The following is a 24,723-nucleotide window of genomic DNA, read 5'->3' on the forward strand; positions in this document are numbered from 1 at the left end:
TAAAATACACACATCCGTCATCGTTTCTGCCCCAGGCTTGCTTTGACTGGTTCAGAGAGACAGATAAAGAATATGTGAGAGAGAGAGAGAGAGAGAGAGAGAGAGAGAGAGAGAGAGAGAGAGAGAGAGAGAGAGAGTATTTGCAGCTTCTTAACTAGATTAGATAACACCGAGTAAATACTCGGTGTTATCTAATCTAGTTAAGAAGCTGCAAATGATCAAATTAAATTATCTTCAATATTGAATCCTTAAAAATCATACAGTTAATTAAAAAAGGGTGATGATTTAAAGAAGAAGAATCTTCCAACTGAAAAGTATAAAAGCACAAAATGGCATCACTAAGCTAACATTAACTAACTGAATGACTCATTGGGTCATTTGGGGACATAGCAGTAGTAATAAAAGTAGTAGTAATAGTAATAGCAAGTACTAATATTAGCGGTAGTATCGGCAGTGTCATTAGTAGTGGTAACAATAGCAGCATTATTAATAGTAGCAAGTTGTGGCCTAATGGTTAGAGCGTCTGATTCGTAATCCTGAGGTTGTGGGTTCGAGTCTCGGGCCGGCCATGACTGAGGTGCCCTTGAGCAAGGCACCAAACCCCCCAACTGCTCCCCGGGCGCCGCAGCATAAATGGCTGCCTACTGCTCCGGGTGTGTTTTCACTGTGTGTGTGCACTTTGAAGGGGTCAAATGCAGAGAGTGAATTCTGAGTATGGGTCACTGTACTTAGCCGTATGTCACGTCACTAGTAGCGGTGTTAGCAATAGGCATTATTTGTAGCGGTAGTATTGTTATATAGAGAACATGCTGTCTGTAAAATGTTTCTTTTTCTACTCTAGCTAGCTATATTCATTTGATCATAGAATAATTCCAGGTCATGTCTGGACTTTTGTCAGGACTCTGGCCACGTGTTTTTTGTTTATGTTTTGTCACGTGTCTGCCCCGCCCTTGGCTCTTCCTCCCCGCCTCTGCACACCTGTTCCTCATGTGTCTAATTGTGATTAGTATTCAGTCGAGTCACGTTGCCTAAAGCAGCGCGGAATCCTCTGTTGTCATGTCGTCTTTTGTGTAGTCTGTGTCCAGGGTTTCATGTTTTTTAAGTTATTAAATCTGTTAATTTTATGCTATCCTGCATTTAGGTCTGTTTTATCCCCCCCGTCGCTGACACGTTTTGTGTTTTGACCAGCTCTTTGTTCTGGATAGACATGTTGATTATTTTTTTTAAAAAAAAAAAGAAAGAAATATGAAATCTTACTCACGTAACACATCGACTTCTTGAAATGTATACACTGAATGCCTCCTGAATACTTAAAAGTTACTAACAATGGATGTGATTCCATTAGCAGTACAAGCACAATAAAATCAATCATAAGAACATAATCCCTAAGAGTGAATGAAGGGGATATTAACAAAAACATCAGCTACGTGTATTAAGATGCATTATGTCAAAATATGCCACAATGAAATGTGCAGTTTCTAGAAATAAATAAATAATTAAAAGAGCAGATGTTACACTATAATCCTCTTGTATTAGTTGAATATTAAACAGATGTTTTGCAATATATTGGTCATAACTAATCCTGTCAAAATAGGGCTATTGGTTTATAACTGTACACTAGGTTTCGGCTGTGTAGTTGTTTTTATACGACCCGTTCAGGTTCTTCACTCTTCTCTGTCGTTACTCTTGCTAGCTCCCTTAGTCAGCCGTGGATGACAGTGCTTTTTATTTAATCTTTTAAAATGACTCTCACACACCCCATGTGACAGCTAACTCCATCCGATGATCTGTGCTGGATAGTAGTTGTAGCACATGTGGGTTTTGTTCTTTTCCTTTATGGCAGAAATAACAGTTTAACTAGTGTATTGATCTCTGAGAGCAAAGGGGGTTTGGGGTTTCTCTCCAAGAATAAAATGGGGGTTAAGATCTGACAGGGCCTTGAGGAAATTCCCAAGTGCCAATTCTGGCAGCTTGAACACTGACTGACTGAAAATACAGACGTGCTTTTTGCTGGCTGATGTGTGCCTGGAGAGTGTAATGATATATGCTGGTAATGTTAGCCATCCTCCAAACAGATGGAGAAACTGGGAACTTTTCTACATTTTACAGATGCATGGTACAGACTCAAGGCCAAACCTGCATTTTACTGTATGTGAGCTTATTTTCACGTTTTGAAATTTTCAAGTTTCATGAATCAGTATCTCTCACACAATTCAAACTTTTGGGGCTTTCAATGTCCATGAAGCTTTGTGTGTGTGTGTGTGTGTGTGTGTGTGTGTGTGTGTGTGTGTGTGTGTGTGTGTGTGTGTGTGTGTGTGTGTGTGTGTGCGTGTGCTAAATTGCAAAAATATCATTGACATCAGCAGCATGAAATCTATTCAGTAGCATCAAAGAGCAACATTTCCATCTAGTTACTGGAAAGGAGGTAGTTTTATCACATTCATAGCTACTGATAAATCCCATGCTGGAGAGATTTCTTTAAAATAACATGTCCCAGTTTGATGTTGTTTGAAATCGCAATTGGTTTGCGCGTATGTCTCAGTGGGAGCTCTCATCTGGTATGGGTCTTTCCCCAACACTGAAAAAAGATCCACTCTGTGACTAAAATACGTTCAAGAATGGATTTACAAATGTGGACGTATTTGAAATATATACAGTATTTCACCACCAAACCAAAAATCCAACAACCAGACGTGTCTATTGTATGAGCTCCAGTTTAGCTCTAGGTGGTTGTCACAGTGACTGTTTTCGATTAGCATGCTAACTATCCTGGTCACATGACCTTTTCACCGTCAGTTCTAAAGTTTCTATTCATTTCGATTCAATTTCAGTTCAATTTATTTGTATAGCGCTTTTAACATTTAACCGTCTCAAAGCAGCTTTACAGAAGTATAGAAACAGAAGAAAAAATAAAACAAATTTAAAGTTTCAAATTAATTTACTTTATATCTCTATTTGAGCAATAGGGAGGTGACGGTGGCAAGGAAAATCTCCCTGAGGGAATATGAGGAAGAAACCTTGAGAGGAATCAGGCTCAGATATATAGAGGTGTAAAAATAAACAGAAGATACGACGCTGATGCAAATCTAATGACATATTTTGCTCTGCTACATAAGATTTGGGTAGAAAGTGCTCCAAAAAACGCATTATGTAAATCAGAATGACATTACATAAAACCTGCAGCACAGAATTAGTTAAATCAATCATGAATTATGGTTAAGCAGAACTCCATGCGATCCCTTCTTAACCTCTGTGTCCTTTATTCGAAGTGAAATTGTCACAGATAGACATCCAGCTGAGCTGCTGAACTTTTGCCCTCAGAGAATAAAAATGCCCTTTTTAGCAGGCGTGTATGATAATTATATTTTTCTTTATAACAACTAGATGGCTAGACTCTTCCCTAGTTATTGTATATCGTTGTGCTAAATCGGCTTTGGAAAAAATCCGCTCGGCTTTAGAGGTTAAAAAGGTTTGCTTGTGAAGACTTATGAAGATGTTGGAGCGTATTTATGGAAAATATAAGTACATATACAGTATAGCTTTGTCAGCTTCTTCTCACCAGCAGTAAATTTTAAACAGCTAACATTTCTTAGTTGATCAAAATGATGATGATTTTCTTTTCTTTTTTATTGATCCATTAATTTAAACATCTTTAAGGAATCCTGTGTTTAAGTAAAACAGTGAGTATGATTATGAGTGGTGCTATAATCGAGGTGGGAGTGTTTTGGTATGATGTGGTCTTGACATTGACATTTCTTCTTCTTCCAGCTGGTGCTGGTCCTTGTTCGGGTTTGCCGATCATTGGATGGATCATTTGGTCCTCGTATTTTGATTTGGCGCAGGTTTTATGCCGGATTTCTTTGCTGACGCAAGCCTCCCATTTTATCCGGGCTTGGGCCCAGTACTGAGAGTTAGCTCCTCAATGACTGGATTTGCTCCCTGGCTGGGAATCGAATCAAGGACACCAAATGAGAACACAAGATCGTGCCACTGGATTACCAGGAGGCTGTCTCGAGAACAACATTTAATGTCCCCAAATTCCCTTCATCCCAGAATTTCTCTGAGACGTGTGAAAGAGAACCTCAACAAACTTTCCGCTTAGAGAGTTCTCGTTAATTCTTCTGCACAATCTGCAAACATCCATCTATAGACCATAGACCCAAAAGCAGCTGATGTGTGTGTGTGTGTGTGTGTGTGTGTGTGTGTGTGTGTGTGTGTAGAGTGATTTGTCTTGTGCCAGGAGCAAGTGGCATCCAGAGGGCATCCTTTCCTTCTCCATCATTCAGTGTCATCACACAGAGAGAGAGAGACATGTGGAGTAGAGTCGAGAGGCTCTTTGGGTGGAGAAGAGTGTGTGTGTGTGTGTGTGTGTGTGTGTGTGCGCGTGCACGTACAAGAGAGATTGGAGAGGTCAATGCGGCCTGGCCAGTGTTAATGGGATCAGACGCCAAAGAAACGGGATCTGTCTGCCAGTTAATGTTTAATCCTCTTGCGCCTCGGGCTTCTACCATCTGATAATCCTCTGGCCGCCTGTCTTCATCACTGAGGTGGCGGAGGAAAGCGCCTCCGTAAATATTTAATGGGCTGTAGTGTGCCACTGTTAATCATGTGTGTGTGTATGTGTGTGTGTGCCACCCTCTCTATATCCCCCACCTCCTCTCTCCTCCTTTCCTCCCTCTCTTCGGTCGTCCCTCGTTCCACATCTCTACTGCTTCGTTGTGATCCTCCCTCCCTCCTTCGCTTTCTTCTTTGCTTCATGCTTTTCTGACTCTGTGTTTTTCCCCCTCTTCGATCTGACACCACTCATAAGCGGATTATTCTTTTCCTGTCTCTGTTCGCTGCTTTCCTCGTCTTTATTTGTTCGTCAAGGGCAACAAGTAGATGTACTGTATGAGGTAGAAGACGGTGCGGTTTCTTCGGTCTGACTCCGACTTGCTCTGCTTAATGACTCTGAGCTGGAAGCGAGTGCGATTACAAAGCCAAGTGTGTAAAAGTCAAAAGGATACAAATCATGTTTAAATTAATGTCCTGCAGGGGATGAGGGACTCGTACACTGCGAGCTGATTCGAACATGTGTTTCGGGACTGTGTAACTGGACAGAGCTGTGCGTGGCCGGGTAAGGGTGAAGGAGAGGTTAGGGATTAGGCGTATGCAGATATTACATTTTCATATCACAATAAACGCCTAAAAATTTTTACGTTTTTTTAATCATCCTATCACTATATAGGGTTTTAAAAAATGAGTACATTACTGAAGCCTTATCACTCAGTCAGAGTGACAGTTTTATGACTGATTTTCAAGCAACTCTTCTCTGGTGAATATCATGAGATTGTCTTCTTGGACAAGGACACAGTAAGCACCCTTAGAAAATAGCTGACCTTATCCTGCCCTTGAATGAGACAGGCTTCAAAAATACCCAACATGGCAGGAAGTGTCCTGAATATAAAGAACATTATTTATTTATGTTTTGGGAATCACACGTTTTAGTATTGCTGCTGAATTCTTGATTCTGATTGGTCAGAGGGTGTTTTTTCCTACGTATAACAGCAGCAGTGACAGAACATGTACTGTAGTTGCAGCTGTAACTCAAACCACTGTTCAATATTAATGCACTTCTTCTAAAGTCACAGGTCATTCATGTCAGACATAATTTAAGTTAGAAGTTAACAGATTTATAAAAGCATGTTATTTAGTGAAAAATGTAGTGAAGCTTTCTGTAAGGAGGCTAACATTTATGGAAGGAGTCTCAAGTTTCAGTGATTAAAAAAATCTTTCTAATTTCGATATATCTTGTTAATTGAAAACCTTTATTGCCCCGAAGGGAATTTCTTTTGCACTCAAGGAAGCCACATTAACATAGAACTTTAAAAACATAGAAGACACAAAAAAAAAACCCATAAACAACACAAACACAACAATGATAGTGACATACAATAATCAGTCCAATATCTAAAAATTTTTTACATTTTTTAAATCTTTAAAAATTCTATGTACCTGTGTCTAATCTGTTCAGTAACTGAATGCTCCTTGGTACAAATGATTAAGAAACAATGACCACTGGAGGGAGAAGCATTGGATCTTGTTGTGCAGCAGCAGAAATAAATTGTGAACCTTTTTACTCTTGCCTGTGCCTAACAGTGTGCTATTTTCTAAAAACGTCCACAACACATAAACTAAGAGACAATAAAGAGTGTAAAAGTGTAACGTATGCAGACGTACAACACCAATGGCAGAGATCGAACCCGGATCTCCACCGTAGGCTCAACCGCCCGCATTAAAGCTTTAGACCCAAGGAAATGAGAATCAAAACAAAACCTAAACATAAAAATCATAGGTCATAAACAAAACATGACCTGGACATGACAACATTTTACATGACAGCGTTAACAGATACAGCCCTCATCACTCCTCGCACTGCACCCCGCAACCTCAGATCTACCAGCACTGCTCACCTGGTTCCACCATCTCTCAGGGTAAGAGGCAAGTATACTACAAGACTCTTCTCTGTTCTGGCAACAAGGTGGTGGAATGAACTTCCCCTAGAGATCCGGACAGCTGAGTCACTGGCTATTTTCAAGCGGCGGTTGAAGACCTACTTATTCAGTAAACACTTCAACTAGCACTTCTTTCCCTATCTTCTGCATTAAAAAAAAAAAAAAAAAACTTTTTCATTGTAACTTTGAACAAATATTTTAAACTCTAAAGTATCTTAAGTATGTAACCTTGTGAGCCAGCATTAATGTATTCGATGCTAGACGTTTAAGCACTTATGTAAGTCGCTCTGGATAAGGGCGTCTGCCAAATGCTGTAAATGTAAATGTATACGGCAACAACAACAATGACTCACAAAAACAAAGAGAACAAGACAGGCACATATAAGGCAACTAATCGAGATAAACAAGTAACAGGTGAGATAATGGGAACATAGGACAGAGCGTAGGACCACCCACATAGAAACAATAAGGTAGGCGATGATAAAACACCTGACAGCCCCCCTAATGTTGTCCGGCAGGGAACTGTCAGAGCTCCCGTCAATAGGTACAGTAAGCAAAGGAACAACAATTTATAGCTCTTATAAACACTATAGCTCTTGACATAAACTATAACAGAAACTGACTTGTTTTGCAGATGTTCCGCAACATTAAGTAATGTAACTTACACAACTACAAACTGAAAGTGTTATTTTTCATCCTAGCTAATGAAAAAATGTAATTGTCCACAAATTATGATGAGCAGATGAACAGTAACTCCGCTTCAACAGGGCCATATCACACTGCCACATTGCTAAATATTCCCCTAAACCAACACACCATTTTGTGCTTTGCTCCTTACATATCATAAAACTAATTATTGGTACAATTATACGCACCATGTTGCTTTGGGTTTGTGAATTTACAGTTCTACTAACACATACAAAGTGGTGATAAACCCTTTTTTCCTCCTTAAATATGAAATATGTGACCCAGAAATATCATTCTAGTTTCATACAACAAGCATCCAATTATATTAAATTGTTCTCGGTTTTATGCTAATTAGTTATTGTGCTGTAAAGCTACTCCAAAATAAGTGCCAACACAGCACAGAGTGTGTCAGCCTAATGAGATTGTCTAGCTAGCGTAAATCTTTCTCTCACAGTAAATGTATCTCTGAAGTTAAGCAAATGATCAGCTAACATCTTATGTGAGTGTTTGTTAATATTATTATTGAGCTTAGTAGTTAGTAAGGTTTTTGTAATTCTTTTTTTTATTTCTAGCTTAACAAAATGCCTAAATAGCAGGATTTGTGTATGTTGGCTAAACAATCGAACATCCCTGTGGTAAAATCAACATTAGCTAACAGCTAACTGACAAAGTGATAAACTATATTTAGCTAGCTAAACAAGACACTAACTATTAAAATATAAAATTAAATATAATTAAAAATTAAAAATTTGTTTAGTGTGTGTGTGTGTGTGTGTGTGTGTGTGTGTGTGTGTGTGTGTGTGTGTGTGTGTGTTTCTTACTATAATTCCAAAATCTCTAAGGTAAAATCAAACACATGAGCTAATTACTAATTACTAATTGCTTATAAACAATATTCTACAGGCTTCAAAGTAGCTATCTAGCTAAATGAGGTAATAAATATTAACCTTTTGCATTTCCTTAGTGATTTTCTTTCATTTTCTGACTGAGTGAATTCAAACGTAGCACAGTATTTGTACATCAGATGAATAAGCTTGTGTAACTACAACATCTCTAAGGTCAAATAAAAGTGAGCTAACTGCTTATAAGCTAACATTGGGTTGTTGTACTCCTCGTTCGGGTCTTAACTTACATTTTCTGGCTGTGAAATATGAAATAACTCTGTGTTTGTTTTGTCAGCTGAAGGATCTCGTGTATATTGTCAGTGAAATATTTTTTACAGTAGCTCCATGTCTGAGATAACATCATAATATATGAGCTGTCCATGACCTCAACTAGGTAACTAACCTAACAGTAACTAGCTTGTTAAATGCGGTAATAAATATTTACTTACCTTTAAACATTCCTCCAGATTTTTGTATCCTGTTTTCATTTCTTTTCAATGTCTTTTTCAAAACATATTATGTGAGAAAACATTCCATCATAACCTTGTGTTTGTCAGCTGAATTGTGTATATATTCTATATAAATATTTCTCACAGTAACTCTAACATCTCTGAGGTAAAATAAAATATTTAGCAGCTAACCACTTAGCTAATAAACAACATTAGCCTGGCCTCGCAGTAGCTAGCTAGATATATTGAGTAATAAATATTAATTTACTGTACACTTTTCTCTGGATTTCTGTCAGTGTAAAATGGTAACAGTATAAATATATTTATATAATATATCTCTGTATCTTTATAAAGTGTTTAAGATCATAAATTATAGCTTGTCATGAAATTGATTTTCTCACTGTAATTTTTTTAAGTAAAACAATTAAACTGTTAAAGTAAAATATGCTGTATATTAGAAAGGAAGAAGTGTGCTATTTACTGATTATAGAATATTATATCTTTTATTAAATATATATTCAGTAAATATCATATAGAATGTTTCTTAGATTAGCAGTAAATCTATTAAATCACTTGGAATACATCTAGAAATTTTTACAGTACCTTTAGAAATTTAGACCCTGACATTCGAAGACGATCTTCCTACGTAGTACATACAGTATGTACATGTTTTCTCAGTGGTCAAATTTTCATTTTGTCATATAGTCAGGAAAATTTCTAGGGACTATTTTTTTGACCGAGCTGAATGTCCACTGAATGTTCCAAGAGTTAAGGAAGGTCGGGAATTGTCTAGAGAGAGAATGTGTTATAGTTTGGAAAGAAAGTTAAAAAAGCAACAGCTTGTCCATGAGAGTGGCGTCTCTCTGCTGATTGAATCCTCCAGCCCAAATGTGATAGCAGCCAGCACAAAACTGCAAGGTTATATCAATTTTGATGGCGCGGGTGTTCAGTCATAAAGTGTCTCTCGAATATCACCCACCCACTCTTGCCTCCTTCTGCTACTCTGTGCATTCCCTTTATTCCTTTTTGCACCTCTGTTTTGCTATCTCATCTCTCTCACTCACTCTCTCGCTCTCTCATCTCTCACTATATTACCCATTCGTTTCTCGTCACTCCCTGCTCTCTCCCTCCCTCCCTCATACTCACATCTCTGTTTCTCACTCACACACCCTTGGTGTATTATTAATGCTGAAGGGTGGCGGCTGTGCACCATGAGGTTCCCAGGTGTTTTCACACCCTGTCTGTGATCCTTAGCAGCTGAGGGCTGCGTCTGACAGCAGGATGTAAGGCGGTGGATCTTGTAATGCAGCTTCCTCTATAAACTCACCTGCACTGTCTCTATACAACCAACTTGCACTGAATTCCAAACCTTTATACAGTACAGTACCACACACGAACACCCAAACAATAAAGCCAAGGAGGCATCTCTAATCATATGTCAGTCTTGTCAAATCCAGAAATGTTTTGAACAACTATTCAGGAATTCTAGCCTCGACAGCTAGCTATAGTAAACTTCTATTAGAAATTGCTGACTGGATATTTACACAGAATGTTTATGTTGAGTTTAGATGATAAACAAAAGAAAGTACTCTGACTGCCTGCATTTCTTCTTTGAATGCATTTTTTTTCAGGCATATCTTATAGATAAATAAGGCTATAACAAGTTGGTGACTTTAGTTCAAAAGTTTGAAAGGGAAAGTTACATGTATTTACACTCAGGTCATACACAACGCTTCTTGGGTGTGCTGTTAGGATAATGTAAATTACATGTGTGGTTCATTTTATTTAGTTTTTTTTAGGTCCATCTCTCAAATACAGTATATGAACTAACCACTAAGCTTATGAACCATGTTAGCAAGGTAGCACAGTAGCTAGATAGCTGAAAAAAGTTTTGGCATTTTTATTAGTGATTGTGAATCATTTCTTACATATTCTTACTGAGTAAAATTTTATCATACTGTAGCACTGTCTTTGTCACCTGAAGAAGCTTGTGTAAATAGAACATCTCTGAGGTAAAATAAAAATATATGAGCTAAGTGCTAATTCCCAAGCTCATTAATAAACTTTAAATGGCAATCTAACAGTTAAACAAGGCAATAAACTTTAACTTACCTCATAATTCATCATGCCCTTCTGGTTTTCCGATAAAAAAAGAAATTTGCAGCAGTTTCACCTGCAGATTGCTGTATATCATTTAAGTATTAAGTCCTTGCTCGTACAGAAAACAGCCCATAGAGAATAAGCGTTGCATTTTCAATAAAACTCTGTGTTTATCCAGAGTGTGTAGCATTAACACCATGTTAATACTCTATAATTGAAAGTATTAATGTTCAATAAGATATGCATATTTGCTTATGCATACCATTCTGGATTAAACCCTGTGCATGCAAAAATGCACCCTGTGTGATATACTAACTAAAATAGTGCATTAAGCCAGACATTGAGCAGGGAATTGAGCATATATTAAAACCAGAGGTGCCAATTGAGTTGTGAAAATGGGAATTGAGTAGAAAATAGGGAATACCAGCCCACTAACCCCCTCCCAGTCATTCCATTTACGACTTTCCCTGTGTTGTTTTGGGGTTTTAGCTTATGTACACATCATCTATTTAATGGCTGTGTGTGTGTGTGTGTATATATGTGTGTGTGTATTCCCCAGGTTTCCCGGCATTTGTGAGTGTATGAGTGTGCAAGGGGAAGCACTGAATTGAATTAACCTCAATACGCTACGTCAATGAACTGCTGTTGTTCCACATGGGCGAGAGAAAGTAGCTGCTGCTGCAATAAACACACACGCGCACACTTAGTACATCAAGCACCCGTCTATTGCTCTCACAGACACAGGCATAGAGTGCCGCAGTCGCTGGCACAGTATTAGCTGCCGTCACTAATGTGATTAGACCTTTCAGCTGGAGACTTTCAGACAGGAGAGAGAAAGAGAAGAGCAGAGAAGAGAGGAGAGAGCTAATGTTCCGCTCTAGTGGTTTAAAGGTTGTGGGATCAAATCCCACAGATTTGCCTCTGCTAGGTTCTTAAGCAATACATTGCTCTTAGCAATAGTTTTAACCCTTAGCTGCTCGACTCTTTGTTTGGACTAGATTTAGCTTGTTTTGGAATAATATTTTTCTACCAGATTAATTCTACAAATCTACAATTCTCTACAATTCTTTTATACAGTACTCAAACGGAATAAATATTTCTATTCTCTGTCTTTTCCCATTCTCGTTGCTTTACTCTATTTGGATGTGACAGTGTCTGAAGTTGCTTTTCCTTTTCATTAGACTCGGGCTATTTGCTGTCTCTCGTCCATGCGCTAATTAAAAAAAAAAGCCAAGCAGCCGGACGTAGACGAGGCACTGCTCAGAAATTTTTTGCCTCATTCTCTTGACGAATTGTCACTTTTCTGCCTTCTGCGCTAAAAGACATAAAATCTCCTCGAGCCTCTTTTTCTTTCTTCATAAGACAGCGCATATTAAACCTTGAAGGCAGGAACTGCCAAATATTGACTGGAAGATATTAAAGATGGCAGGGATTTGGTGAAGAAGTGAGGCCACACTGCCACTAACCTGGAATTGTTGACAAGAGAGTGTGATGTGTCCTGAGTAGAAAAGCAGAGTTGCTTTAAGCATTGTGAACTTCTTTATTTTGTTGTAACTGTATTACCAAAGTAGGTTTGATGTATACAAAGGGTTGGTTTGTGTGTGTGTGTGTGTGTGTGTGTCAGTAATTGTACCTGACCTCATGTCTATCCAATGCGACAATATGTTATTTGTATGCAGTGACTTTGCGAGTGTGACCGCCCTAGTGTGTATGTGTGTGTGTGATATTGCATCCCTCGTGCGGCCAGGCCTGTCCCTTCATTTCACGCTCTGCCGCCTCTGTGTGAATCCTCTTCCCACGGCTCATTATCGGGCCTCTTTGGCGGGCGCACAGCCGACCCGTACGCCCAATCATTATTCAAATACATGGAGGCCTGGCGCACACTCCCCTGCTTGTGTACTCATTACTCTGTTCTCAGAAATAACTAAGTAAACTTCCAAGAAAATTGGCTCCATGACGTTGTGGTAGCTATGTCGTGCTTGAATAACAGAATTATGTTAAACACCTTCTTCCTGTCTTCCTTGCTTTTCTTGACAGGACCCAGCAGTGTCCAGGCGGTGGAGTTTGGTTATTTCCCTGACAACATTACAGTGCTGGAAGGGCAGAGCGTCATTTTGAGGTGATTCTCTGTCTATGCACACACAAACACACACACATATACACTTATGGGGCCAAATCCATCATATGATATGATGCACATTGTAATATGTGATGTACACTTATAATTATTCATTTATATACATGAATAAAACCGCCAATAATTACTTTTTGATTGATATTTAGTGCTGTTTCAGTGTGATAGAACACCACTGGAGCTGCATTTTCTTCACTCTCTTCCAGGCTTTTAGGCCACACCTCCTTTACTGAACTGACAGCTACTGAGGCCACACATCTTTCACTGGACTGACAGGCTTTGATAGCATGACTTTTAGAATAGGACTAACAGCTAGCTATCAGGGGATTGACAGGACCTGATGTCATGCCCGTTTCAATAGGACTGAGAGACAGTGAGGCCACACCTCCTTCACCTTCTGTCTGTCACTGAGGCCCTAAACTCTCGCACTTGTCTAACATTGATACCCTGCAGCTTTTACTGAAAAGGAAAAACACAAAGGCCACACCTCCTTCACCATAAAGACATACACTCTGGCCACACCTCCTTCACCATAAAGACATACACTCTGGCCACACCTCCTTCACCATAAAGACATACACTCTGGCCACACCTCCTTCACCATAAAGACATACACTCTGGCCACACCTCCTTCACCATAAAGACATACACTCTGGCCACACCCCCTTCTCAATAAAGACATACATTAAGGCCACACCTCCTTCACTATAAAAACAGATACTAAGGCCACACCTCCTTCACAATAAAGACAGACACTAAGGCCACACCTCATTCACAGTAAGACAAACACTAAGGCCACGCCTCATTCACAGTAAGACAAACACTAAGGCCACACCTCCCTCACAATAAAGACAGACACTAAGGCCACACCTCCTTCACAGTAAGACAAACACTAAGGCCACACCTCATTCACAGTAAGACAAACACTAAGGCCACACCTCCCTCACAATAAAGACAGACACTAAGGCCACACCTCCTTCACAGTAAGACAAACACTAAGGCAACACCTCATTCACAGTAAGACAAACACTAAGGCAACACCTCATTCACAGTAAGACAAACACTAAGGCCACACCTCCCTCACAATAAAGACAGACACTAAGGCCACACCTCCTTCGCTATAAAGACAGATGCTTAGGCCACACCTCCGTCACTATAAAAACAGATAGTAAGGCCAAAAGTCCTTCGCTATAAAAAGAGATGCTAAGACCACACCTCCACAATAAAGACAGACACTAAGGCCACACCTCATTCACAGTAAGACAAACACTAAGGCCACACCTCCTTCACTATAAAAACAGATACTACGGCCATACCTCCTTCCCAATAAAGACAAACACTAAGGCCACACCTCCTTCACAGTACGACAAGCACTAAGGCCACACCTCCTTCACAGTACGATAAGCACTAAGGCCACACCTCTTTCACTATAAAAACAAATTCTAAGGCCACACCTCCTTCACAATAAAGACATATGCTTAGGCCACACCTCCTTCACAGTAAGACAAACACTAAGGCCACACCTCCTTCACTATAAAAACAGATACTAAGGCCACACCTCCTTCACAGTAAGACAAGCACTAAGGCCACACCTCCTTCACTATAAAGACAAATTCTAAGGCCACACCTCCTTCACAATAAAGACATATGCTTAGGCCACACCTCCTTCACAGTAAGACAAACACTAAGGCCACACCTCCTTCACTATAAAAACAGATACTAAGGCCACACCTCCTTCACAGTAAGACAAGCACTAAGGCCACACCTCCTTCACTATAAAGACAGACAGACAGACTCACTCATTGTGCATTATGGGTACTCTGTATCTGCTGAGGTTTTGTGAGTATGCTGCATTACAAAATGAAAAATATTCAACTGTATAGTGAAAAAGATTTTAGAGATACTTAATGATACTACTTCTGGATTGTAACACAAATATAATATGTTATTGTACTGTCACACTCTTTAGTTTTACTGTTTGTCACATCCCAAACAATAGAAAGTGACTCAACCTCGAATCATCATCTGACAACCGAAACCCTGTACTGTCTGTCAGACGACACTGTAGTTGTGCAGCACAGGGCTCTGTTGTGAGTCTCATCGCTCAGCATTCACAAAACCCCTCACAAGTGTTCTCTTTAGTATTCCACACACACACACAGAGCACGAGTGAGGGTTGATTTCATACCCATATCATCTGTCGAGTCAAAGTCAAAGTCGACATGAAGTGGGACACTGGGATCTCTGGAGGTTTTAAACCTCGACACGTGCCACGTTAGAACTCAGCACTGACATCTCGTGGTATAACGCAATCACAACGCAATCATAACACTGCAAAAATAAGCCTGCTTTGGCAGCAGCTGATTATGTGTGATTATCACTGAGTCACAAGGCTCATCACACATGTATCAACAAAAACAAAAAGGAAGTTTGCTGTAGGGCAACACTAGTAGAAGTGTTAGGACCAAATTTACAAGTGCTGATTTTGGCTAGGTGTGTAACTTTCTTATTAATAATGTAACAGTGAATACAGAATACGAATCGATGGCGTCTACACATCTTCATGAAATCTGCATTTCTTGTGACCTGGTATGGTTGATGCTACACATAATAAACAGATTGTGTTGTTATTTAAACAGAAAATTGTTGATACGGTGGATACGGTTTTCTTTAAAGAGATGTTTATTTTCCGGTTACGAAAGGAGTCTCTAGTGTCCAGAGCTTTGTAACAGTCGGCACATTTTCCGCCACTGAAAACTCTATACAAATTCCATACTTTCCAGTTTCTACTAACATGACAAGCCACAGTACGTACATTTGACAAGTCTCGCTTTTTAGCTTCAAGCGGGACTGAGCTTTTATAACATAAGCGATAAACAGGAACTAACTCGATTTATGGACGTTACATTAAACATTGATCTATAGTAACTATAAGTGTATAGAAACACTCTGTGACTTTGTTATTTTGTATAAAAAGCTTCAACAAAATGCTTCAGAATGTGCTGTTACTGAAAAATAATTAACTTAGGTTAATTAATTGGTAAGAGTAACTGCTTTGTGGCAGGTCACTCAAACGATATATTGATTTGTATCGATCTGGAGTGACCCTTGGATCTAACGGGACAAACGGAGCCAAACACACAATTTACTCCAATGGAAAAAAATCAATACAAGAGCTTAATATGCCCTTCTTCACCCCTGACTTATCAGAGAGTTTCTTAATGTTGTCTCTGTATATGAAATAAGTTCAGGACATTGTAAACGCCGGCATATCTATTAGAGGTCAACAGTAGTAAATACTAGAAACTATACTGACTAACGATTTGTAACTAGACAAAAAAATTGGAGAAAATAAGGAACAAGGGAATCTAAAAAAAAAAAAAAAAGAAAGGGAACACAGCTCGAAACAACACAGAAATTGGGTCTAACAAGACCACTAACCGGAGAGCGGTGTAGATGGTAATGGGAGCAGAAGTTCAGGATGGTGCTTGAGGAAGGAGTAGATGGGAAGTAGAAAGCAGTGAGCAGGACAAGGAAAGAGACACTGAGACACTCTCTGAGACACAACTATCATCTTAACTCGTGTCAGAAATGACTGAGTTTCAAATCATTATTAAATGTTTAAGATGATGTTAAATGATCAGCAGATTATTCTGAGACAAAGAATTTACAAAGAATAATTACAATCAGCAGAAACACATTTTAATCTCCTTGCAGGTGTAAGATCGACGAGGAGGTGACCCACAAGGCCTGGCTGAACCGCTCTAACATCCTATTCACGGGGAATGAGAAGTGGTCTCTGGACACGCGAGTGTCGATGGCTAACAACAACGAAAGCGATTTCTCCATCCAGATTGAGCGGGTGGCGGTGGCCGACGAGGGTCCGTACACGTGCAGCTTTCAGGCGCGAACCAAGCCACGCACTGCACACGTCTACCTCATCGTCCAAGGTCAGGCTTCATTCTTTCATTCATTTATTATATTTGTTCTCTTATCACTTATCTACTTAGAAACCATCTGTTTATTTTTGTCATATGCTCTGTCAAACTTGTAGCCATATTGTTGTCTAGGTCATCCTGGTCCTTCTAAAGTACAATATGTGGGAATATATTACCACTATTTTTGTCAATGAAATCAGACTCTTTAGTATTCCAGCACACGCTTGCAGCACCAATCAGGTTTGACCCATTACCAAGATCTGAGTGGAAATCGAATCCCACAGTCAACCAATTCGGTTCTGGTTTTAATCACAGTGTACGTAATTATGAGACCGAAAATACAGTCAATCAGCATCCCATACAATATAGCATCCTATGTTAATCATGAATTTGTGAATTTAGCATTCATGGACCGAGTTCATGAGAAAGAATTAATGAGAACCTATGAAAAGCTTCCACAGATCATTCCAACACTTAACGTTATGTTGACCGTGTTTACTCCTCAGCTTATCAGCTCCTCGAGCAGTCTATAAGGTTTTGACTGGAGTTTCTGCTTCAGTCAAGTTTACATACAGGGCCTAAGCTCATATTGATGATCTGTCACAAGATTTATGGTGATGGATAGCAGACCCTTAACTCCCCCTAACATGACAGTCATTTATGCAGATCATATTTTCCTCATTGTGTTTCACCGTAACACAAGACGGCCACTTAGGAAAATGAAAAATTGCCCCTAGACCAAAAAGGCTCAGGGTGCAATGAAGAGATTGTGGGATTTTCTTTTCCATAATGCTTCCAAGCAACTTCAGCCAACCGATGAGCAAGATGCATCTCCGAATCACGCGTTCTGCACCATGTTTGTTTGATACTACGTTGCCCCCAATTTTAAGTCTTTATACGATATCAGAGAGAAAAATAATTACACCCTGAAGTCAGTGCTCCACCAGAGACCCTGCAGCAGTTCCAATTTCTGCTTCATCCTTAAAAGCAGCTTTGGTGTGGCAAAAAAAAAAAAAATCATTCTTCTACTAAAGAATGCCTTGCAGGATGAATAGCTTGGCTGTTTTCATTAAAAGAATCTATGATGAGCCATTTAAATTCAAGGGTCATCTGGTTATTGGGCTGCCGTTATGTGTGGGCTTTCACAACAGGGGTTTTTGACACAAGACAACAGCTTGTGGCCATCAATTTTGGAAAGAAAGAAGGAAAACAAAGGCATCTAAAGTGGTACTTGACTGACAATATTCAGATCCATGAGCTCAAGGGGGGTTCAAATCAAAGCAATTACAGAATCCACGTTGTGAATGAAGATAACCGATTTGTTCCGTCCACGTTTTTTTCACGAACTGCTCTGTTTTTTGTTTTCACAGTGCCAGCAAGGATAGTCAACACTTCTCAGGATAAATCGGTCAACGAGGGCGACGACGTGAACCTCTTCTGTCTGGCGATCGGCCGACCCGAGCCAACCATCACCTGGAAGGACTTGAAATGTGAGCTGCATCTATTGAAGCACGTATTTCACGGCCATCTCACAATCACATTACGCGTAATTACAGCCGTATCCAAAACGATAATCATCAGCATCTGTCACCGCGCCCGCCATCACTGTCACCGCGATCAGTGTAACACTAATAATCGTGTTTGTCATTAAGGCCCTATTTATAACTTCCATCCTCATTGATATAAATCACATTCGTAATGGGCAGACGTGATGGAGCACCTATTAAAACTGTTTGGTTTTTTTTGTTGTTGTTGTTGTTTTTTTTGGGCAGTAAACATTACTGTCAGTAAACCTTGTTGAGACTCATTAAAAAAAAAAACATAAATTCATTCCGGAAATTTCATCCTCTGGACAACAACTGCCAGGAATCGTAACCAGAACTGCTTCGGCTGTGACATCGGTCTTGAGAGACCGCATTTACACACATTTAGAACACGAGTGACGAGCGCATAGAGGAAGAGGGTTAGTGATACACAGCATTAAAAATTCAGAACGGAGATGAAGAGGACCGACACGCTGATAGACACGATGTTTATTAAGATTTCTGTTCAGTTTGGTTCACGTTTTAGAAAAATCGAAATCAATCCTTCCCTCAAATCTGAGGGAACAGATACATGTGGGTCAAGTCAGCTATGTAAGTAGATTAGACGATTACAGTTAAAAATTAAAGTAGATACTCCATAAACAAGAAATTATCTGTCTTATTAAATTCTACAGAATATTACAGAACGACATTCAACATTAAGTCCTAGACCACCTCCTGAGGGGGTTCGAACGATCGGATTTATATCCGTCTCGAAATAGTTTCGGAGGGCATTTAGACCATCGGATAGCTATCTGATCACAGAAAACGCAGGAAGTGACCAGGTGTAAAAACCCCATATATATGAGGAATAATACTTCAGGTCATGCCATTATAAGAAAACAATTCATCACATCATTACATCATTAATGTTGATTTTTATTTATTTATTTATTTATTTATTTATTTATTTATTTATTTATTTATTTGCATATTAACAATTTTCATCTAATTATCATTCATGCTTCCAGCTTACATGTAAAGGAAAGAAAGCTCAGCTGTATGTCTTGTTTATGCTGACTCCACATTATGCAGGTTCATTTTATGGCACATAAGTGTTAGGTGCTTAGCTGATAGCTAGCTATTTTTAGTCTTAAGGGAAATCAGGACCGAAGGCGAACATGACTGCGCTCGAATACTTTTCTTTCTTCTTAAACGAGGCTAATTGTTGTGGCTCAGTGCGAGGTTGCAGGAAGGTGAGCTAGTTTAGCGTTTCCGCTGCAGAGTCTCCGGGTTTGCTGCAGGCTTCTTGTAAACGGACACACTCAGCAGTTTTGATACACACGCCTCACCTTCTGGAGGAGAAAAGGTGAAAAGAACTGGAAGGAAAAGAAAAGATTGAGGACATGTTGGTATTTCTGAGCAACCGGACTGCAAAGATAAGAGTCGGAAGCCAAAACAGCACACCTTGACGTCTGTCCATCATCCCAATCATTTTCCCGGCTATCAAATCTGCCTTCTGTTAGTCGCGCCAACTTTCGACCATCTCATCCATGAAGAAGAGATGAAACACTTTTTATTACCTAAAAGCCTAAAAACACTTTTAAGCTTCCTGATATGACACACACACAAACAGATACACATGTGTGTGTGACAAGTACATATCAGCCCGAACAGACATACGCTTGTCAGAGATAAGAATCGTGTGTCGTACAAAAGATCAGCTCTGTCCATCACGTATTTCATAGCAAACACACTGGAGATGCTTTCAGAGATAAGAAGATCTGTGATCCATAAATGTTGCCCATCTGTCTCTTTTACACTCTAGCCATGTCTCCTGAGGTGAGACCGAACAGAAAATATTTACCCAATAAATATGATAAAAAGTGATACAAGCCAAAAATGGCGCTCGGGTGCTGTGTCCGAGAAGGTAAATCTATCTATTATCTTGACCTCAGCTGATTTCGATCAGAATTGCTGATCTGTCGAGAGAGATCCTAGAGTGTTGGATTCCATTTTACCCGACACTTGGGTCTGATTAAAAAAAAAAAACGCATCATGTGTCACAGGAAAATGAGGAAAATGTGGTCTACTTAACAGGCACCGGATTCCACTTTTCATCTTTTCTCTTCATGTCTTCTGTCTTCTCAGCACTGACGGAATAACAAATTGGTGCTCACGTGAAGAAAGCCGTCGTCTACTTACTTACCTTTAAAAAAAAAACTCACATTGTCTGGATCTGATGTCATTTTTTTCCTCCGCCTTCTCGCCTCCGAGCTTAAAATGACTGCCAGAGTTGACGAAGTGGCAGGAGAGAGATATTTAATAACTTAAGAGAATAAGTGAATAGTGTTGTAGCCAGGGCTGCGTTCAGGATAAACAACAGCAACCGCAAAATAATCGGCTCCAGCTCAGTGGCTGTGCTAATAATCCTCTGGCTTAATCTTCAATTAACAGGCACGCAAATCTGTGACAGGGAAATGCGTGCGTGGCTTTATGAATTAAGTCTTTAGTTGTCCTGCAGTGGACTGTGGGCTTGTCAAATGGCAGGTGGGAATGAAATCACATCCTGAGTGGAGTTGGTGGTTAATGCCACTATTCTTCTGACACGTAGCGTACCTTGAGCTTTCAGTAGTATAAAACCAGAGCGCGGACGCCATGCAGAGACAGATAGCTTTCTAAATCAGACGGTTGAATGACTCAGACTATTTTACCAAAAGACCCTCAGAGAGATTTCTCCCTCTCTTTTATTAGTGTGCTTTCCGTCTCCCTCGTATCATGCTAGCTAATACGAAAACTTAGGAGGGGAAATAATCATTTGTGGAGTTATAACGGCGGAGCTAGTTTACGCGAGAGCAAACCCTTTTGTGTGAAATTAGCATTGTCGTAGTGTGATTTGACACGAGGTTTACTGTTGTGTCTTGAATTCGTAAAGAACGGGTTTAAGAAGAAAGAGTCTGAAACATAAAAATCTTTATGTTGAAAAATTTGTACTGTGGTTAAATATTTTCAAGCTAATTTGTTAGTTGCACTCTATTTTGATGAATCCTGTGAGAAGTTAGTGTTTGTTTTCTGCTCTGACATAACAGCCAGGAGAAATTCATCACTACAGTATAAATCTTAGATCACATGTTATACTTAAACAATACTTAAACTTGTTTTAAATTCAGCGCATCCATAAAATAAAAATACATCAATGTAATTCAAATTTTTAATCAGTTTTTTCTACAGAGACTGTTCTGGAAAACACGTTACTCATATATTACATTAGTAAAGCTCCTCATTAGCATGTTTTAACTGGCCCTTATTGACTTACCATCTTAATTTCCCCTTGGTTAATGTCCTGTTACCATCGTAAAGGCAATCTTATGCTTTATTAGCTCTGGTGAATTTCGTTACACGAGCCCATGGAGATCCAATTGCGATCTGATGCAATTTCCCTTTAGAAACTGCAACGAAACGATGGGTCAAGCAGTTTGTACATGTGAATAGGATGTAGCAAATTAGGCTTTAGAAAAACGTGAGGCTCTGTTCACATAGTTTATTACAACACAATCCAAATTACGAGTCATTAATCAGAGTAATGGAACTAATCATCAAAATGATGGGGTAATCGGAAGAAAAGCTGAACAAGCAGTAGCAAAAAAAAAACACACAAATAGGGAAATCATAACTCCAAAATTACACAAGACTAAAGATTGGCAAGACTTTGTGAAGTGGAATTGAACTCCCATGCTTATATAATGCAAAAAAGAAAGTGAACTCCATTTGTTTATGACAAATAACAAACAGCTACAAGTAGTATTCAAATTAGTTATATCAGCTGGATGTGGTAGATTAGTGGTTGAGGTGTTGGGCAACTGAGCAGAGTATCATGAGCTTGAATCCTGGGTCCTCCACATATGGGCCCCTAAGCAAGGTCCTTAACCATTTACATTTATGGCATTTAGCAGACACCCTAATCCAGAGTAACTTACAACTGAGCAACTGAGGGTTAAGGGCCTTGCTCAGGGGCACAGTAGTGGCAGCTTGGTGGACCTGGGGTTTGAACCCATGAACTTCCGATCAGTAGCCCAACACATTAACCACTGAGCTACCACATCCCTTAAATTAGGGTGTCTGCCAAATGCTGGAAATGTGGCATGCTATAGGTCGAATATGAGAGTGTGTGAAGGAAATATTCAAATCTATCTAGTTTTAAAAACTAAAACAGCAAAGTATCAAGGGTCAAAGCGAGGAAACTTACCTCATGACTGAGCTTCCTGAAAGTATATTAGAACAAAATCTATTGACAACTAGTAAAGTGTACTTTACATTGAACACAAAACCTGAGTCTATTGGGAAACTTGGCCTTAAATTAAATCTTCAAAATACTCAAACTCACTCAGTGTATTGAACTGGAGAGTCTACACTTGATAGTGTTCCGATATTTGGAAAGTTAGTGCTTGGACCCGAATGATTGCTTGCAGCAGTTCATTTAAAAGGTTGGTCCAAGATAAAATAACATTTTTTGCATTGTTGTTCTGCTTCTGCGTGGTTTAACAAGCAACAACAAATCATAGTGATTACCCATCATGGCAACAGGTAACGAGAACAGGAAATATTGACCATATAAGGAAAATAGGAAAGGGGGAAATACGTACAAAAAAGCAATACGGAGGTCACACAGAGGTCATACACAAGCAGGATTTAGATCATTTCAGCAGTCTTAGAATATTGACTTTAGCATAGCATAAGGCATGGTTAAGTAGCATGCAACACATTTTAATCAGAGCAGCCATTCTTGGAAAAAGTAACTCCCTGGGGCATCGTGATGAGATTATTTAGCAGATAAAGGAATTTGTTGCACAAAAATGCCTCTTAAACAAAGAAACAGGAGATCATCGTGCCTCGCTATGCCAAATTAGCATAAGTTTAAAACTTTAAGATTTACTTATAACCTTAAATCACAATTCTCCGAAATTTGTCCTGTGAAACGATCAAACAAGATGGCCTCATGAGACTAACTATTTTTTTGCTAGAACTTTCCACGATCCCACTTTGAATGAAAAGAAATCCCAATGCTACTTAAGAGAAATCCTCTACAGCACCACTAGCCTGCTGCTTCACTCTCTCGCTGCGCCCTTTCATATCTATCCACTCTGTCAAATTCTCGTAATAAACGTCATCTCACAATCCAGCCTCGTTAGCAAAGTGCTGTAGCTCATTTTTGAGCTAAATGACACTACATCTACTGAACATTATTCATTTTGGCAATGTTTCACGCCGGCCACAGTCCAAACATTTCGATCACGCAGCTAAATAAACCATCAATTAAGCCTATTGAGTTTAAATAAACCCATTTGATCAAACATGCTAACAGTGATTGAGAGTCAGCAGCCGCTAATTAGCACGATCTCACTGGGAGTGTGCTAATTCATTATTAGCAACAGGAACACATTAGGCTCAGCTGTTCCTTTAGCGTCCTAGTGGCTGGCACGAATGTGACATTTGACCCTTTGTCGTTTTTGTGTCGGCTTGCAGCTGGACGCACGTACGAGGGAGAGTTTCTGGACATCACGGAGATCAAACGACATCAAGCCGAAGAGTTTGAGTGCATCACAAACAACGGTGTGGCTCCACCGGATACACGCCGCGTTAAAGTCACAGTGAATTGTAAGTATTGTATCACACACACACACACACGCACACACACACACACACACACACACACATTATTGGGAGTAATAAATACAAAAGTTTTTCACTGCATTATGTCCTTTTTAACTTTCACATCACCTCCTCATGACAACTTTAATGCTAAAAAATTAATTTTCAGCCTACATATGGCACCCAATAAGCTGTTCTTTATGCTGTTCCGTTTTGTTTTTTTAATCAATTTATAACACATCTTTACATAGTATAAACAAATGAATTATTTGATCACTGCAATTCTGCAACTGATATAAAATTTGTTGGCTTTCGGTGTAATACTAGTGTTTTTCCCTTTGTCGGATAACCTTACAAATAATTTTTAGTGGTTGAACATAAAGCCTTTGGATTTTAGATCTTTATAAACAAGCACCTGAGGCATCTCAGAGAGCAGATATGGGTTTGATATCATTTATTTGAAAGCTTATGTGAAAAAATATACCCATTTTGGGAAATTTGCTATGAAATATTTGCCCCAAGTAAGCTAGGTAAAAACAGAAATACTTAAACTACAGAGCTTCATATTACCCACCATGGTGGAGAATGACATGACATAATATTCAAGGACAAGACATTCAATGCTGAACAGGGACACAACAAAACAGGAGCAAACTCCAAACAATTTTTTTTTTTGACCAACATCAGATCGAGCAAAAAATGGCAAAATTTTAACTCTCTGAAATTTCAATGGATTTCATAACACCAGTCAGAAGGTTGGTCTATCATCAGTTCTAGGTCTTTCCCAGGGTGATCAAATCATCAATTCATTATCCAGCTCACCAGTCAAGTAAAAGCTCTAGTGTGTTGCCCAGTCTCTTATTAT

The 24,723-nt window shown here is 39.3% G+C and overlaps 1 protein-coding gene across 3 annotated transcripts in view; it reads left to right on the forward strand.

The window, feature by feature from the left end:
- iglon5 (IgLON family member 5) overlaps positions 1 to 24,723 on the forward strand; it is a 156,141-nt gene that overhangs the window by 126,570 nt on the left and 4,848 nt on the right. The window contains exons 1-5 of one of the 3 annotated variants that reach the window (XM_047808453.1): positions 14,469 to 14,587; positions 14,748 to 14,838; positions 16,466 to 16,698; positions 18,057 to 18,176; positions 23,733 to 23,864. In XM_047808453.1, the coding sequence (XP_047664409.1) occupies positions 16,566 to 16,698; positions 18,057 to 18,176; positions 23,733 to 23,864 (385 nt within the window). In that variant the 5' untranslated portion in view covers positions 14,469 to 14,587; positions 14,748 to 14,838; positions 16,466 to 16,565. Of the gene's footprint in view, positions 1 to 12,651; positions 12,734 to 14,468; positions 14,588 to 14,747; positions 14,839 to 16,465; positions 16,699 to 18,056; positions 18,177 to 23,732; positions 23,865 to 24,723 lie in introns of those variants that run through there. The other 2 variants (XM_027153830.2, XM_047808455.1) reach the window with 2 other exon arrangements.

Source organism: Tachysurus fulvidraco, chromosome 25, assembly GCF_022655615.1.
Source record: "Tachysurus fulvidraco isolate hzauxx_2018 chromosome 25, HZAU_PFXX_2.0, whole genome shotgun sequence".
Lineage (NCBI taxonomy): Eukaryota > Metazoa > Chordata > Actinopteri > Siluriformes > Bagridae > Tachysurus > Tachysurus fulvidraco.